General features: G+C 41.4%; 1 protein-coding gene across 1 annotated transcript in view; it reads left to right on the forward strand.

Annotated features, from left to right (window-relative positions):
* Positions 1–15,552, forward strand: part of LOC142494711 (HEAT repeat-containing protein 5B-like) — a 45,932-nt gene extending 30,380 nt beyond the window's left edge. The window contains 12 exon segments of the mRNA XM_075599145.1: positions 1,976–2,087; positions 2,727–2,879; positions 3,640–3,707; positions 5,712–5,767; positions 6,131–6,240; positions 6,620–6,698; positions 6,700–6,778; positions 8,941–9,022; positions 9,025–9,115; positions 10,707–10,812; positions 13,903–14,093; positions 15,266–15,552. Of these exon segments, the coding sequence (XP_075455260.1) occupies positions 1,976–2,087; positions 2,727–2,879; positions 3,640–3,707; positions 5,712–5,767; positions 6,131–6,240; positions 6,620–6,698; positions 6,700–6,778; positions 8,941–9,022; positions 9,025–9,115; positions 10,707–10,812; positions 13,903–14,093; positions 15,266–15,470 (1,332 nt within the window). The 3' untranslated portion in view covers positions 15,471–15,552.
* Positions 15,553–17,916: the final 2,364 nt, after the last annotated feature.

The following is a 17,916-nucleotide window of genomic DNA, read 5'->3' on the forward strand; positions in this document are numbered from 1 at the left end:
GACAGACACACACACACTCAGACAGACACACACACTCAGATAGACACACTCAGACACTCAGACAGACACACACACACACACTCAGACAGACACACACACACACACACTCAGACAGACACACACACACAGAAACACACACAGACAGACAGACAGACACACACACACACAAGCACAGAATGCAGTAGAAGAGCACCTCCTCCCCGTAGCCTGTAACTCACATGCAAAGTTCCATTCTACAGCAGCAGCAGCAGCAGCAGCAGCAGGCTAGAGCGAGCTCTGAGGAGGGAGGAGGGAGAAGGGAGCAGGAGAGCGGAGGGAGAAAAGCCAGGAGCTGCAGTGCGGGCGGAATCACTGCTATAGCAGCTGATTGATGGTGCGCCCGATCTCCCCGTTCCCCCTGCCATCTGGCCCCGTTCCCCCTTACCCCTTACCTGCACTCCCACTCAGTTAGGGACCACAAAGAAGGAGGTTGCAGTATTGATGAGAGGTGCGCACGCACGCCGCCCCCTGGTGTCCGTACTCGCGAAGCATGCGTACGTACAAAGGGGTATGGTGTAACTAAAAATAAATGTACGTACTTGCGAGTGTAGGTAAAGTGGGTGTACGTAAAACGGGGTATGCCTGTATTTATATGTGTATATACCGTACTCGTTCAGCCTAATAGACATTACTGAAACTTGGCTAACGCCACCTGTTACTATCTCACCTGCTGCACTGTCTTACAGTGACCTTTCCTTTAGTCATACCCCTGACCAGGGAGCAGACATGGTGGAGGAGGCCTTCTTCTCTCTCATTGATGCACTTTCCAAGTAATACCCCCTTGTCCTTCCCTCTCGTTACCCTCATTTGAAAAAAACACTCCCCTGTCTCTCCGTATTGCAGACAATTTTGTTGCCTGGCTTCCACACCTGCTCATTCCTGACTTCCTCACTCATTCTAGCAGACTTTAATATTCCTATTGATAACCCTAATACTCCAGCTTCCTCTTATTTCCTCTTTGACCTCATTCTTTGGTCTCTGAGCAGTTGTCCAGCTCTGCTTCACATTGTGATGGTTACTTGCTTGATATTATGTTCTGTCGTCTCTGTTCCCTCACTAAATGTCAATGGAGGAAATCACTCTCTAAAGCAGGATTTATGCACCGCAAATTAATTCTCTTTGCCTGTAATTCTGCCCAAATCCTTCCTAAACAAAACTACTTTTACTCTCACATATCTACTATCCACCAATTCACAATGGCTGTTTTCAACTTTCAACTCTCTTTGTCCTTCCACCCAAGGTCCCACTTCTGGCCTTATAGCTCAAGATCTAGCTAACCACTTTAGAGATTAAATCAACGCTATTCGACACGACTTTGTCAAGCCACATCCACACCAGTTACCAAGGAGAAAGTCTCCCATCTTCTCCCCTCACCCCCCCCTCTACAATTTTCTCTCTCAATCCTCTCATCTCCTGACCTCTCCTCTTTCATTCCAATTGTGTGTAACTGTTTTTCTGCTATTTGCTCGTGGATGTCCCATTATCATCTCTAACCTAACATGTCAAAAACAGAGCTTATCAGTTCCCTTCCTTCTGACCCTACATCTGTACCTAATTTCTCAATTGAATTGTAAGTCTCCACTATACTTTGTAGACTCCAAGCTAGATGCACGGGTGTCATTTTTGTACTCCTCCCTCACCCCTCACAATCAGTACCTCGCCAAATTTTGTTTCCATCTCTGCAATATTGCCAATCTACATCCCTTCCTCACCTTTCTGACCTAATTTCCAAGTTATTTCTCAAATGCAATCTACTTTGTGCTCATGTTCTAGGTCTCTTCACTTCCATGGCAACTAAACCCATGCTAAGCAATCCAACACATGCTATTATGCACTGCAGCAGTTTAGTGAAGGTTATTCTGGTTCCTGAGTATTACTGTTGCCAATCTGTATACTGTATGAAATCCGTCTCATTATTTTGATTTTGTTGTTGCAGATGGTTGTCAGCATAGCCGAAGACTTGTTACGCACTGCTTCACAAAATAGCAGACTATCGTTACAACGCACGCAGGCTGGATGGCTATTGCTTGGAGCTCTAATGACATTAGGTACGTACGCTGCTCTGCATCTTCTCTGTACCCTTCCTGTTTGAGAGATGCACAAAGTAGAAACCAAGCACAAGGAATACCTGCCTTTGGCTGGGGTTCATCGGGGTATCACACCCCAATCCAATCCGTTGGTAATTGCATCACAGCCGGATGAATCCCTGTCTTGCTATGTAACTCATTTCTATGGCAAAAGTTGAATTTCTGTAACTTGGAATAATAGAAAAGGATAATGGAAAAGTGTGCATCGCTCATAGGCGCTTTTTGGGAACAAAGAGTAGTTGGGTTAGTGATAATATAATGTGGTGCCTGATCCATAAACCTACTTCCTTTGGATTTATCATCAAGCTAACACTCTCTCTCAGAACCTGAATAGATGGGCTGCTGTAAGCTGAGTACTGCACTGGTTATACCGTCTGAAGCTCCCTCTTATTTAGCTCCCCATAGTCCCCGCATTTTTACAAATAAATGTGAGTGTTGTGAGTACTTGTTTGTTTTTGTTCTTCTCTGTAGTAAAAGCTTGTCATATCCTTGCCAAACATACATGGAGACAAGTCTTGTCTGCTCACATCCTTTCCGTTCACAGTCCATTGCTATAGTCCCTATGGCTTCTCACCAATTTCTTGTCTCAAACTTACACAGGCCCCTCAGTTGTGCGATACCATCTCCCTATGATGCTTCTGCTTTGGCGAAATGTGTTTCCTCGTTCCTTAAAAGAGTTGGAGGCAGAGAAAGCCAGAGGAGACTCTTTTACTTGGCAGGTGACTCTGGAAGGTCGCGCTGGAGCTCTCTGTGGTAAGAAGCAGGATGGTACACCCCCGATTTCCTTATTGGTGCAGTCCGATTTAGGAATAAAAATAAATTGATGTTTAATTGGGTAATTCTATAGTTCAACGTTTTAGTAGCCGCATTGGTGCTGGAGAAGTGTAAATGTGTTGTAGGCTGTGATACCTTTTTTAGTGGAAAAACAGAGTCCTCCATAGATGAAATTATAGTGTACAGAGCTTTCGAAACGTCAAAAGTTTATTTTTCTAGTGTACAATGAAAATTAAACCTCTGTACACTAACTTAATCTATGAAAAACTCTTTGTCCGCTAAAAGGTATCACAGCCTAATATGGGTCTAGTCTGAGTAATAAAAAATAAATAAAAAAATAGACCTGTATTTAAATATGTAAGCATTGTAAGCTGTTCGGGGAAAGGACTCCTTTTCCGAATGTCTACTTTTATTCCTATCATGTATCTTATTATGATGTCAGGTGTATTACTACTGCAAAGCGCTATGTACTTGGATGGGCGCTATAAAGATGTATGCATGTGTGTGTATATGTATATATATATATATATATATATGTATATATATGTATGTATATATGTGTGTATAAATGTATAGTATACACATTGTTTTGTGTATTATACACACGTTTTTTAATTTCAGTAATGTTTCAGTTGGATCTATAAATGCCATTAATTAAATGTTTTCCATTTGTACAGCAGACTAAATCATGAATCATCTATGTTAATATATTTTGATGAAACATTGACTTTTTTTCAAGCTATGCGAAGTTTTGTTGCTCACTGCCCTGAGCTGCTCACTGAGGATGTGATCAGGAAGTTGATGACAGTAAGTAATTGGGGCATGGCTGGATAAAATGCTTAAGTTATGCAGTTTAATTAGTCTTTACATCTAAATCTCATTTAAATCAGGAACCTGCACCATTGAATTTGTATTTATTTTTTTGCGTGCTTGTAATTGGAACCAGGGAAATTTGGTGGAAAAGACAAATAGTTGGTAACTACTACAGATGCAACGGCCATTATCCGAACATTTACCTGGGTACATTTTGTGTTGTGCCGCGTGTAGGCTGCGATATATTCACTAGTTTTGCCGCTGCAAACGGCCCATCGGATAAACACAGCAGGGGTCCCTGCTGTGTGAATCCTGCCGGGATCTGCCTCTCTGTAATAGACGCGCAGTAAGAGGCTGAATCAGTCACTAACTGCGCACCTCTCATAGGCGATCACGGGGGGTTTATTTAATTTTAAACATTACAGTATCGTAGCAGGGGGTCTCCGGAGCTGAACCGCATTGGTTTCAACTCCGGGGATCCCCTGCTTCCAGAGATACAGGCCCCGTTATAGGGTGCCGGTATCTCCTATGCATGGAAATGTTCCGATCACGTGACGCGAGACATTTACATGCATAAGAGATACCGGCACCCCATAACGGGGCCTGTATCTCAGGAAGTAGGGGGTCCATGGACTTGAAATCAATGCGGTTCAGCTCCAGAGACCCCCTGCTACATTACTGTAATGTTTAAAATTAAATAAACCCCCCGCGATCGCCTGTGAGAGGCGCGCACTGTGAGTGTGACTGATTCAGCCTATCTCTTACTGTGCGTCTATTACAGAAAGGCAGACCCCGGTAGGACTCACACAGCAGGGACCCCTGCTGTGTTAATCCGATGGGCCATTATAGTCTGCCCGGCAAAACTTGTGCGGATCACGGTGAGATCTCGAAATCCGTTTCGAGATTTGTTCGAATAACGGCCGCTGCATCTGTACTTCAGTGTAACAAGCTAATGAAACTCTGTTTTCCAAATATTGGAGTGTTTCACTGATGTCAGAACTACTGACTAGATTGCATTTTATTATAAATGCTACCCTCTCACACTGCTTGAATATAGAATATACCATTCTGTTTTTATTGATCACCGCCTGTAACATTATAAAGTAAATATATTAATGAGCAATTTTTGAACTGCAGACCATTCCAAATATAAATATGAAAAAAGCTTTTAGGAGATTATTTTAATTAAATTATTGGCATCAATCACAAGTTAGTGTCATTTTTTTCCCCTTCTTATTCTTTTCTAAATGACAAAAGTAGTTTTGAAATGACCTGTGTGGCTGATAATACTGTGATGTCACCAATGTTTGTTTACTTCTGATATGTGGTATCACAATATACATGTGTTACCAGAGGCACACAGGTGTGCTCCACTATTATTTTATAGAATATATTATTTTGCCAAATCCGCATATAATTGGTTAGAAGAGAAAAGTATTCTTGTTCGTACTGTGTGTCCTGCAAAGTGTTTTTAGGCGTTTGGAAAAAATGGGTTAGGTTAAACCAGTAGTTCACAGCCATACTGTATCCCTAAGGAACCACAGATACAACAGATATATTTACTAACTAGTATTCTGCCATGCGGAAGACTAGTTGGTTCTGTTCATGTGTTCACAACAACAGATTTCTACCTACCCTCTTAATAATGGAGTCACCTACCACCACAGACTTTTTTGTTCTGAGTATCCTGTCCCCTCTGTGCTGGATGAACAATTCCCCGGGCTGCTAAAGGAATCGGTCTCCCCAGCCTTGCCATTCCTGCCATGACACACCTAATATCTACACTCAATCTGGCAAATCTATTGGGATCTGTCAACTCAGAACTGGCCTGCCTCTCCCTATTGCCCCTGCTTCTTCTTCTGTTACCCAGCTACCTACCTGTTCCTCACTCACAGCTCCACCATCTGCAACACTAGTCCCAGCTAGGGCTTGCTTTGTGAGCACTAAACTCTGTTAAAGATTGTCAATGGCTCTCAATGTTGCAAATTGCCTCTTCAGATTAGCAATCTGAGACTCCAAAGAAACCACCTGCTCAAACTTGCCACCGCTGTATGGTCCCTGGAACAGCTGCTCCAAGGGACCAGTACACTGTTTTTTTTTGTTTTGTTTTTTTTTAACCCGATTGTGCCAGTCACATCTGAATGAATTTGGTGTAAATATTATTAGAATATAATCTGATGCTACTGGAAGCTTGGTCCAGCTACTGTGCCTTGAAGACAGAGTTACGAACCAATGAATGAAACTGTTGAATCTGTGCTCAAACAGCTAATAAACCTGTTGACTATTCAAGATAGTTTAGATTTTTTTTTATTTGTAGTTGCAATAAGAGAGCCTGGTTCGGTATAAACTGTCCTTCTGAAATCATTTATTGTGTTTAATGCAAACTTTTTATTTCCCCTCTTGATTTAACTCTATAGCATCCTTTCTGTAATTAAAGCACATGGGACACATCTAAAGGCAAGTGCTGCAATGGTCCGTCTGAGGCTGTATGACATTTTGGCTTTGTTGCCCCCCAAGACGTATGAAGGTAAAGATAACCTCTTAATGTTCTCTTTTTTTAAGAATGGCTAAGTTGATATAGAAAACTTGGTGGACTTCTAGCTCCAGGATCTTAACTGGGAACAACAATGTTTTTGAGCATCAGGAAGAAACAATAAAATGTGACAAGATTCTCGTATTGGAATTGTCATTCTCAACTTCTTGTTTTTGACCTTGGTATTCACGAATAAAGGTCCCTACCCCTCTCCTCTCCCCCCCCCCCCCCCCAGTTCTCACATCCTGTGTGATAGGAACATAGAATGAGCCTCTAATTTGTATCTGCAATGGTATTTTGTTTTAATTTATTAACAGTTTTCTTATCTCTTCTAAATATTCATGTATACCTAAATATCCATTCTTTTGTATAGGAAACTTCAACGTGCTTCTTCGTGAGCTAGTGGCAGAGTTCACCTTAACCGACAACTCTTCCAATACCACCACATCCCTCCTCTCTGTGTCACTATGATGACAGTGTGCTGCTTGGCTCGTGGCTGCAGGAGACTGACCACAAATCCATTGAAGATCAGGTATGGGATTGATGTGGAGTGACAAACAATATTTCTCACCCCCCTCCCCTCCCCCTACAAAAGGTAGCGAATGATCTTGATTGTTGCATGATCAGTGTGGTCCCAAATTGAACGAACCAAGTTAAAGCTGGGTGATGCCTTCACAAAACAATCGTACCGAAATGAGTGTTAAATTATTTTTGTAAGCTTATTGTGAAAAGGCACTGTCGCTGGAAGTGTATGATGGGGTTTACTACCCTTATCTCTGCTTACATTTCCAGTTTCCCAGTTTGTCATTTGACTCAGTGGGCATGTATAATTCTGGTTATTTTACCCCTGTGATGGAACAGACCAGATTGGGTCATCCCCCTTTCAGAGTTCGTATTTTAGAATTCTTTATAATTATTGAATATAAAGAAAGAAAGAATCCCTTTAGTGTGGCACTAGAGAGGTTCACCCTAATTAAAACTTAAATTTTATTATACCTGATTAAAATAAATTGTTTGGAATAACCACATACAAAAAACAAACATACAATGATATTAAAAGACGGAGAGGTGTGACAGGGTGTTTAGTGGAGGTATAATTATATATAAATACCTCTCTAATACTTAGTGGACCCTATAGTAAGGGTGATCGCTATACTGGATATGTATAGGTATATATCAGACCCCTAACCAAAAGCAATGGACGGAGGTATAGGCAGATGAATATGCTTAGCTGTTGGATGTGAGACTGAGTATATTGCTGGCTGAGTTGAAGCAGCCACTACTCACTGCACATGGTGTCATAAAATATACTGTTGTAAGCTTTATTGTGACAGGTCTAGTATAAGGCCAGCCACATTCACTGCAGATATATAGTAGATCAACCCTAGGGTCTGAGTGCTCTTGCTGCCCACGAACGCAGTCTACGAAGCACTCAGACAGTATATCACACACACCTCACCGATGAGCCGACGTCACGTGACGGTGACGTCAGACGTACCCTACGTACGTTTCACCGTAACTGGCTTCATCGGGGGCCCCCGATGAAGCCAGTTACGGTGAAACGTACGTAGGGTACGTCTGACGTCACCGTCACGTGACGTCGGCTCATCGGTGAGGTGTGTGTGATATACTGTCTGAGTGCTTCGTAGACTGCGTTCGTGGGCAGCAAGAGCACTCAGACCCTAGGGTTGATCTACTATATATCTGCAGTGAATGTGGCTGGCCTTATACTAGACCTGTCACAATAAAGCTTACAACAGTATATTTTATGACACCATGTGCAGTGAGTAGTGGCTGCTTCAACTCAGCCAGCAATATACTCAGTCTCACATCCAACAGCTAAGCATATTCATCTGCCTATACCTTCGTCCATTGCTTTTGGTTAGGGGTCTGATATATACCTATACATATCCAGTATAGCGATCACCCTTACTATAGGGTCCACTAAGTATTAGAGAGGTATTTATATATAATTATACCTCCACTAAACACCCTGTCACACCTCTCCGTCTTTTAATATCATTGTATGTTTGTTTTTTGTATGTGGTTATTCCAAACAATTTATTTTAATCAGGTATAATAAAATTTAAGTTTTAATTAGGGTGAACCTCTCTAGTGCCACACTAAAGGGATTCTTTCTTTCTTTATATTCACTCTGTGTACACTCCCTGTGAGCACCACCCTCCCTTAGCAATTGTTTGGATTAGATTCCCTCCTCAGCTTGAGCAGAGTTTACAATCTGCAGCTTCCAACTGCATGCAGATTTCTTTTCTGTTCTTTATAATTATTCCTATTCTTTCGCCCTCATTGGGCGAGCTGCTCACGTGACGCATCAGTGAGCAGCTATATCAAATTTGGTTGTCTCGCCAAGCAGATAAGCGCCACGCTCGCTCACGCTGGCCACACACATTGCAGCAATGTGTTTCATCGCGGCCAGCGGGAGCGCCCACTCAGCGCCACCCTGGACAAGGCCTAAGACTTGTCTTTGGCTTGTTTCTTGTAAGGTCAGTCTTATTTTTCCCAGTTGGCTGTACAGCTTCCATCTTAAGACCAGAGAATTGTTTTCTCATTGGTTGGTACAGTACTCGCAACCTTCAAGGGGGGGGAGGGGGCAGAGAGGGTTTATGGGGGATTGTGACACAGATGTTTTATTCTGTTACTGCTTTTATTAATTGATATTTGCATGTTGTGCAGCTCCAGCCCAACAGTGCATCTGGAAGTGGGGCTTTAGAACATGACCCTTCCTCAATATATCTGCGCATCCCAGCCGGAGAAGCTGGCCTGGCCCCCTCCCGCTAGGAGTGTCTGTGATCGATGCTTCTGTGGCTCTCTTTGGGGTGGTGTTCCCTCACGTGTCATCCAAGCACAGGTCAGTGTGGCATTTCAATTTGCGGCAGCAAATTGGGAAGCAGTTGCTAAAGCAACTGGGTCACTTTCAGGTGAGTGTTACTGAAGGCAGAGTTTCTGCAAAGGAGACGTCCTAGCAAAATGTGATGCTAGTTCAAGCTCTAAACCAGGGGTGCGCAAACTGGGGGGTGCGCCCCCTAGGGGGGGCGTCGTGTTTACACAGGCCCAGTGCTTCCCCGAATGCATTTAAATTAAATGCTAGGGGGCCGCACAAGGCCTCTGTAAATTCCCTTACCTTGATTTGGCTTCCAGCAATATGACTCGATGGCAACCCGGCGTCAAATGACGCTGTGGGGTCACGTGACGTTGTGTTGCTATGGCAACATGACGTCACATGACTCTGCTTCGTCATTTGATGCCGGAGCCGAGTGGGAGGAGGGTGGGGGGCGCGAGCAGGGGGGGAGATCAGGCTTATTCTCCGTTCTGGAAGAACATTTAGAGCATCAATTTAAAAACATAATTTCTTGTTGTATTTCAAAAAAAAATCTCTCTTGCCGTTGAATTTTGATATTGTTTTATTTTAATGTTCTGTGTTTTTGTTTTTTTTTAAACAATACCTTTTGCAGTTTTTTTTTTTCTGCAATGTTGACACGTTCAAATTTGCTCCTACTTTGCGTTCAGCTATGTAACTCTTAACATTGGCATTTATAAAACAAAGCCCAGTTACTAAATATATATATATATATTTCTCAAAAGAATTGGTGTGCACACCTGTAACACCTCCAAATTACACGTGAGAATAATATAACATGTAATAGTGCTCCTAGTAGGTGCTGCTTAATGTCTAAGGTCCACAAGATCCTCAAGAGAGAAATATAAAGAGAAATGACAGAAGCGCAAATAACTAGGAAAAAGATATACATACTAAATAAATAGTAAAAAGGGAAAATGAAGACTATTCTACTAGGTCGAAATCAGAGGTGAATGTCCAATTCAATGAACAGAGAAGAAAACCGGTCCTGAAAATTAATAATAGCACAATATGGTGAAGTACTGTAAAAAAAAGGTTTACTACCCAAAAATAAAATGCCACTTACAATCTGGCAGAGTAAAATCGCACTGTGAGCAACATCCCAATACAGCAATCTGCTCCATGTCGGCTGACGCCGCTTGTTCGGATGGTAAGTAGTCTCTGGTCACACAGCACGCTCTGTCGATTCAGACCACCTAGTCACCAGTCGATTAAGTTAGGGGGCGTGACGGGGCCTGTGCATTGGAGTTGATGCAACTACAGACACAGCTGTGAGGTTTCCACTCCAATGCACAGGCGCCGTCACTCCCCCTGATGTAATCGACTGGTGACGAGGTGGTACGCACAACTTCAGCTTGCCCCGGTGCCGGGAAACAATTACTCTTGCTACATCTGTATAATGTGGTCTCCTTTTTCATTACTTGGCCATTTTGTTCAGCTGCTGCAATTCCTGCTTTCTCATTGTGCCTACGGGTAGTAATAATAAATGATGGGTATGAAAAGAATGGTCTGTTTAGTGTCGAATTTTGCTGTGTAAGACCCATTGCAACAAGTTGCTGTTGTGTTTTTGTGTTTATTACAGGCTGCAAATGTTGGATCATTTTGCTGAATGTGTCAAGCAAGCTAAAGGAGTTCGCCAGCAGGCTGTGCAGCTGAATATTTTCACAGCTGTGCTTAGTGCACTAAAGGTAGGAACAATACCATACTGATAAATAACATGTGAAATGTACATATGATATAAAACACATTACTCTGCTGTTCTGGAGAAGTGAAACATTTTGCACGCTAACGATAAGAACATCTACATTCACAGCCTAGATACTTTGTAATATCCCAATAAATATTTGCCATGTGATGATTTTCCAATATAATTGAGGGACTTCAGTGAGTAATTGTGTTTAGCATTCTGACAATCCTAAAGGTAGGTGTATATTTTAGCATTGCAATTCTTTGTAATATAGGAGCCAATGTGCTAGCCATTTGATACATTAGCCATTCGGCTATTCTGGAGAAATTAATACATTTGCACACTAAAGATGGGGAAAATCTAAAATTCACAGCCTAGATACTTTTTTTTTAAATCCCAATAAATATTTGAGGATTTCTTAAAAACATTTCAGGGACTTCAATGGGCAATCATTCATTCCCCCAACTTTTAGAGGTGGGGAGAGATATTTACTTTCTTCTGTTCCAATGCAAGGGTGGGAATCTGGATTCTTGACACATTAGATTTTCTCAAGCTCCCGAATATAGAACATTTAATAATGTTACTATATTAATTAAGATCATATGGGCCATATTTCCAATGCATATGAAATAGTAGTAAGCGTAAATGTGTGTGCTTTTGTGTATAACTAATCTAAAGGATATTGCTTAAGGCGGGATCGCCGCCTTTTTTCACTATTGATGTTTTTTTTTTTTAGAGAATTTGAATCACGGTGTCCTTCATAGAGCAACCTCACTATTTTGAACTTTACCCTGTAAAGACTGTAGCCAATGACACTGAGTTTCAATTAGGGAACCCTGGTTCAATTCCTGGTGTCAGCCCCTTGTGACCTTGGGCAAGTCACTTCATCTCTACTAATAGAAAAATAATACATTTTATTATTAATTATATGAGATACGAACGTGAACATAGATAAAAGAAAAAGTGCGCTAGCACAGCGTATGACTGTCATGCAAGAAGATACAACTCCAATGTGTGGGAGACGGAAACACTATAACTTGTAAGTATAATACATGGTATATAGATGCATGAAAACATGCAGAACTAGTATACAAATGGACTCCTATTGTATGTCTGCTGTACCTTAATGACAATACTTAAGTATAGCTGTATAATATGAATGGAGTACTATGTACGTGAAGGTGTCTGAGAAATGGACAAGTGTGTCTCAAAAGGACATAATAGCACCAGCGCAATAGCTGTGCAGGTAGGGAAACACTTTACTCTATTGACACACACACAGATCCTTGCAAATCCCTGATATATAGGTGTGTACCCGTGGTTCATAGTGAAGTAAATCCAGGATATACTCGGTAACCTCATTCATTCATTCAAAATCACCCTCACTGGATTACTGGATAGCTATACATAAGGTATATCATGTTGTTAATCAGGACAGGCAAGCAACAGGTTAATGCAATCTCTATTCCTAGTCCATGCAAATGCATACGAAGGACAGGAAAAGAAGAAAATCACTGAGTCTGTAAGGTAAGACGACTCAGACTGTCCAGTTACGGAAAATTCCGTCTGTGTAGTTAAGATACCCTTTAAATGAGTGCCAATACCTAAGTAATCAGCACTTTTACAATTTGTATATCACAGGGTAAATTGTGTATTGTGTCAAATGGTACTCTATAATCAGAGAAATCTTGATCTAAAGGACGTAATACAAAGAAACCGTCTTGTCTAGTAGCGCTGTTATAAGTAAGGCTTATAAAACCTTCACTTAGAATAAAGGTACTGCAGTCCTGTCTCCACTAGTGGATACCACGTATGGCCCACATCTTAGTTAAATAACTAGGAGTTCAAAGCATGGAAAGTCGCTGCTGTGCATAGATACCGGAGCTACCGCTCCTGTCGCGCTGATGACGTCAGTGTGAAGTCATAACCCGACGCGCGTATCGTTCAGTAGCCTGTACTTCTTCGGGGACCACACCTAAAAGTGCTGATTACTTAGGTATTGGCACTCATTTAAAGGGTACCTTAACTGCACAGACGGAATTTTCCGTAACTGGACAGTCTGAGTCTTCTTACCTTACAGACGCAGTGATTTTCTTCTTTTCCTGTCCTTCATATGCATTTGCATGGACTAGGAATATAGATTGCATTAACCTGTTGCTTGCCTGTCCTGATTAACAACATGATATACCTTATGTATAGCTATCCAGTAATCCAGTGAGGGTGATTTTGAATGAATGAGGTTAGAGTATATCCTGGATTAACTTCACTATGAACTACGGGTACACACCTATATATCAGGGATTTGCACGGATCTGAGTGTGTGTCAATAGAGTAAAGTGTTTCCCTACCTGCACAGCTATTGCGCTGGTGCTATTATGTCCTTTTGAGACACACTTGTCCATTTCTCAGACACCTTCACGTACATAGTACTCCATTCATATTATACAGCTATACTTAAGTATTGTCATTAAGGTACAGCAGACATACAATAGGAGTCCATTTGTATACTAGTTCTGCATGTTTTCATGCATCTATATACCATGTATTATACTTGCCAGTTATAGTATTTCCGTCTACCACACATTGGAGTTGTATCTTCTTGCATGACAAAGTCATACGCTGTGCTAGCGCACTTTTTTTTATCAATGTTCCCGTTCGTATCTCATATAATTAATCATAAAATGTATTTCTTTTTCTATTAGTAGAGTTTAGTGTGCATCATCGTAGGGTTCTTTCTCTCTGTCGTGTAATCCAATATGTGTATACCCTGATAGCACCACTCTAGGAAGTATACGTTTTATTTTATTTTCGGTAGGCTGAGCAGGCACTCTGTGTGTTTTTATGTGTAAGTCACTTTATCTCCCTGTGCCTCAGGTACCAAAATCATAGATTGTAAGCTCATCTGAGCGGCGACTGTGTCTGTAAAAATCCTATGTGCTGCGTCCTGCGTGCTGTATTGTAATTGTGAAGCCCTTTGAGTCCCTTTGAGAGAAAAGAGCTGTATGAAATAGCGATATTACCCTTTTAGCAATTGCTTAAGTTGTGTAGAGTTGATTTTAAAGCATTGTTGTTATTTTGCTTCTTTATCCAGGGCCTAGCAGAGAACAAGAGCTCTCTAGGTCCGGAGGAAGTACGTAAATCAGCCCTGACGCTGGTAATGGGTGCCCTGGACAATCCCAACCCCATCCTAAGATGTGCTGCTGGAGAGGCCCTGGGCAGAATGGCTCATGTGGTTGGAGAAGCAACTTTCATTGCCAGGATGGCACAGTACAGCTTTGACAAGTGAGACAATGCTCGAAAGCATAGAAAAGGGGCTTTGGGACTGGGGCTTATATTTAGACTATTTATATTGCAGTTTAAACTGGCTTAGGTTTTTTTTGTGCAATAAGTCCTATTGCAGCAACGGCGCAACTTTGTACTATGCTGTGTGTTTTCTGTGCAATATATACAGTGTGTTTAAATTGCCAACAGCACCGACCATACATGACTGCCTTGTGAACTAACTTTCAGCTACAATCATCACAAATCATTTATTGTAACAAATGTTACCAATTAAAATAATTTTATTTAACTATACTATATGCAACATCAATTGCAAAGATCGCTTCTATTGTAGAATTCCCTATACATTATCCACTGAACACAATATCATATAATCTGTTGATAACACGCTCTATCGGATAGTGAAGTTGGCACTATTCCCTAAGCACCTGATTACCAGAGTGTAGGACCTGAGTACATACAATTGGGGCCTGTTCGGGGCTATCAATCTCTCCATCTGTGAGGGTTGATTGTACTTATTGTTGGTTGCAACCTTGTAGAAGCCCTGACAACGTTCATGTTTTGAAAGAAAATGGCATTACTTCACTCTTCCTCCGTAATAGCTGTCGTGGGACATAAAACGCCAGTTTCTTGCACAGTAGAGATGTTCACGGTTTGACAAAGCTGTTAAAAAGGCATGCCAAATGACCATATTCAACTAAGGTTTATGTTGGCATTAGATTCTTTTTCTCCCTTCAATCAACTCATAGCTGTAACAGCAGCTGCCTATTGTATAGTATGGCTCTTGTGTAAATACCATGATAACATTTCATTGTATACTCTTCCTAAAAATTGTCATATCGTATATATTCCATAACGTAGTTTCTTTAACTTTTTCACTTTCATTCATTGTATATATCCTTGAAATTGTCTAAACCACTTGCTTGTTTAAATACACACATTCCAACTATCAATAGATATCCTTACTTGTGTTAGAATGTAGTTTCTAATCATTTGTTTGTACCTCAGCGTAACTTTAATATGTTCCAGCACTTTGACTGAGTGCCTGAAAATAACATTCTGATTCCTGAATTCTGCATGTAATCAATGTGTGTTCTGTGTTAGAAAGTGTTAAGCAAGTCCTGTATTCTGCATGTGCTCTGCACATGGACTTCTACATCATTTTCATCTAGGCTGAAGTCTGCTCGGGATGTAGTGGCTAGGATAGGCCACTCTCTGGCACTCGGTTGCCTCCATCGTTACGTTAGAGGGATTGGGTCAGGCCAGCACCTGAAGACTAGCGTCAGCATTCTCTTGGCATTGGCTCAGGATGGCACCTCACCAGAAGTTCAGGTGAGAGAAGATTATGGGCATGCGGCACATCTAACACCGCTCTAAAGACCACTGTCACATAATCTATGGGTCTAACTGCAGCCTTGATTTTAACAATCCTATCGAAGCAACAAAAATGAAAAACCATTACCTTGTATTTAGACTTTAGCTTTCAATTTGGAATTAAATGCCATTTCCCGTATTTGTAAGTCAAATGGTCGCTAAGCGGCTGATCGCTGCTCAGTCGGCGAATTTCGGATAGCGATAAAATTTTGCGTCGATACAGGCCGTTATCGAGCACTTATCGAGGCTATCTGAATACGGGTACCCATTTTGGGCAATAAGTGCTCGATAGGGGCCTTATCGAGGCTTTCTGAATAAGGCCCTGTGTGTAACCTTTTCTTTTTTGTATGGCATCCCCCATCGCTCCCCTGGGATTTGGAGAGCTGCTTATGTCTAGACTTTTGGAACAGTCTATAAGAGAGGGTTGAGTGATATTGGTTTGCCCTTCTATTATCACTTTCACTTATATTAGGTTTTTGGTGTACACATCAAACATGTTTATTATTATTAATATTATTTATATATTCACTGTGTTTTATATCACTGAGCACTTTTAGGGGTTAAGGTTAGAGCGCCATGCAGTGTTTTTTCCAATAATCTATGGTGACCTATCTGTAGCTTATAGCCCATTTAATATCTTGTATAGGCAGAAATAAATCTGTGGTGTCCAAAGGTTGACGGCATCCATCAATATACCTTGATCATCTCCCAAAGATCCAATGCTCAAAACGATGGGCTGGCCAGGAAGGCAATTGAGAGATTTGTGGATCTTTGGAAGATGGTGAAACACAGGTATGATGGGATATGTACAATTAAGAAATTCATACTCGTTATTTTCCCTGATTTGCGGTTTCTCAGCAGACAATGGGGGCTATGCACTAAGCTCAATGGCTTTGCGTTCTGATTTGGCCAAAAAGCAGGTTCGTTAAAAAGTGAAGCCGGGGACGCGATGCACTAAGGTCTTGAGGCCATTTTTTAACGTACATTCTCAAAATAGCTCAAAACAGCCACAGCGTACGTGATGCTTTTTTCCCCCCTGCTAGCGTTCTTAACCTTTCCGTACGCTAGCTGATAGAAAAAAAAGCCGCATGTAAAATTTGCATGGAGATTTGCTATCTCCATGCAAGACTGTTACAGGCGATCGTACACTAAATAAATACATTTTAATAATAGTGTACATGAGCAGGGGGTCTCCCGAGCTGAACCGCATTGGTTTCAGGTCCGAGGACCCCCTACTTCAGGAGTTACAGGCCCCGTTATGGGGTGCCGGTATCCCCTGCAGTTTAAAGCTCCCACGTCACGTGACCGGGTTATTTACATTCTGCAGGGGATACCGGCACCCCATAAAGGGGCCTGTATCTCCTGAAGTAGGGGGTCCTTGGACCTGAAACCAATGCGGTTCAGCTCAGGAGAGCCCCTGCACATCTACACTAGTATTAAAACATACATAACAATAAACAATAATTCATTACCGTAGCAGCTATCCGCTATGGTAATGAAGCAGCATTAATGTATTTTAAATAATAGTGTGCGGGAGCAGGGGGTCCCCTGAGCTGAACCGCATTGATTTCTGCCTCAGAGACCCCCTGTTTCCCGAGTTACAGGCCCCGGTATGGGGCATCGGGTGCAAGTGCCGCCGCCATCTTTATAGCGTCCAAGACGCGACGTGGGCTCTATAAAGATGGCGTCCGCACTGGCACCGATGCCCCAAACCGGGGCCTCTAACTCAGGAAGCCGGAAGAAGATGGAAGAAGATGGAAGAAGATGGAAGAAGATGGAAGAAGACCCCAAAGAAGAAAGAAGACACAGACGTGGATTTGTTATGGTTTTTTATTTTATGGTTTACCTGTGGATTGGTTCCTGTGCTTCCGGGTCACTTGGATTTCGGAGAGTGGACATCTAATGGTGAGTAAACAAAAGAAAAGTTTATTATTTTTACTTTTACAGGTTTTTATGATTTTTCATTCTTGTCTTTTATTTTTTCAGTCCCATTTAATGCCCGTTAATGTATCTATGTATATAATACATTCACGGACACTGAATGGGTGTATTGTATGTGAATTTTGTATGTAAATGCATTGTATTTTATGCTGTATTATTGCCCCTGTATGTTATGTTTATCTATCTGTATGGATAGACATACAGGGATAATAATTGATTGTTTGGCTTATGTTTAGGTTCTTTTTATGTATGGATAATGTATTTAGCATCTTTATTTTGTCATTGTTGTGAATAATGTAATTTGTATTTAGCTAATGGCTTCTTTATGGTAGTAAGATTAGAATGATGGTGGTTGCTTTAAATTAGAATTGTTTTGGCAATGGTTTGGCTTTAGCAATTGAATAGGAAATTGTATAATTGATTTGTATTGTATTTTAATTGTTTGAGGAAATGGATTAATTGATTGATGCTAATTGTATTGATGTTGGTTAGTTTCTAATTGATTTTC

This window comes from Ascaphus truei, chromosome 5, assembly GCF_040206685.1.
Source record: "Ascaphus truei isolate aAscTru1 chromosome 5, aAscTru1.hap1, whole genome shotgun sequence".
Taxonomy (NCBI): Eukaryota; Metazoa; Chordata; class Amphibia; order Anura; family Ascaphidae; genus Ascaphus; species Ascaphus truei.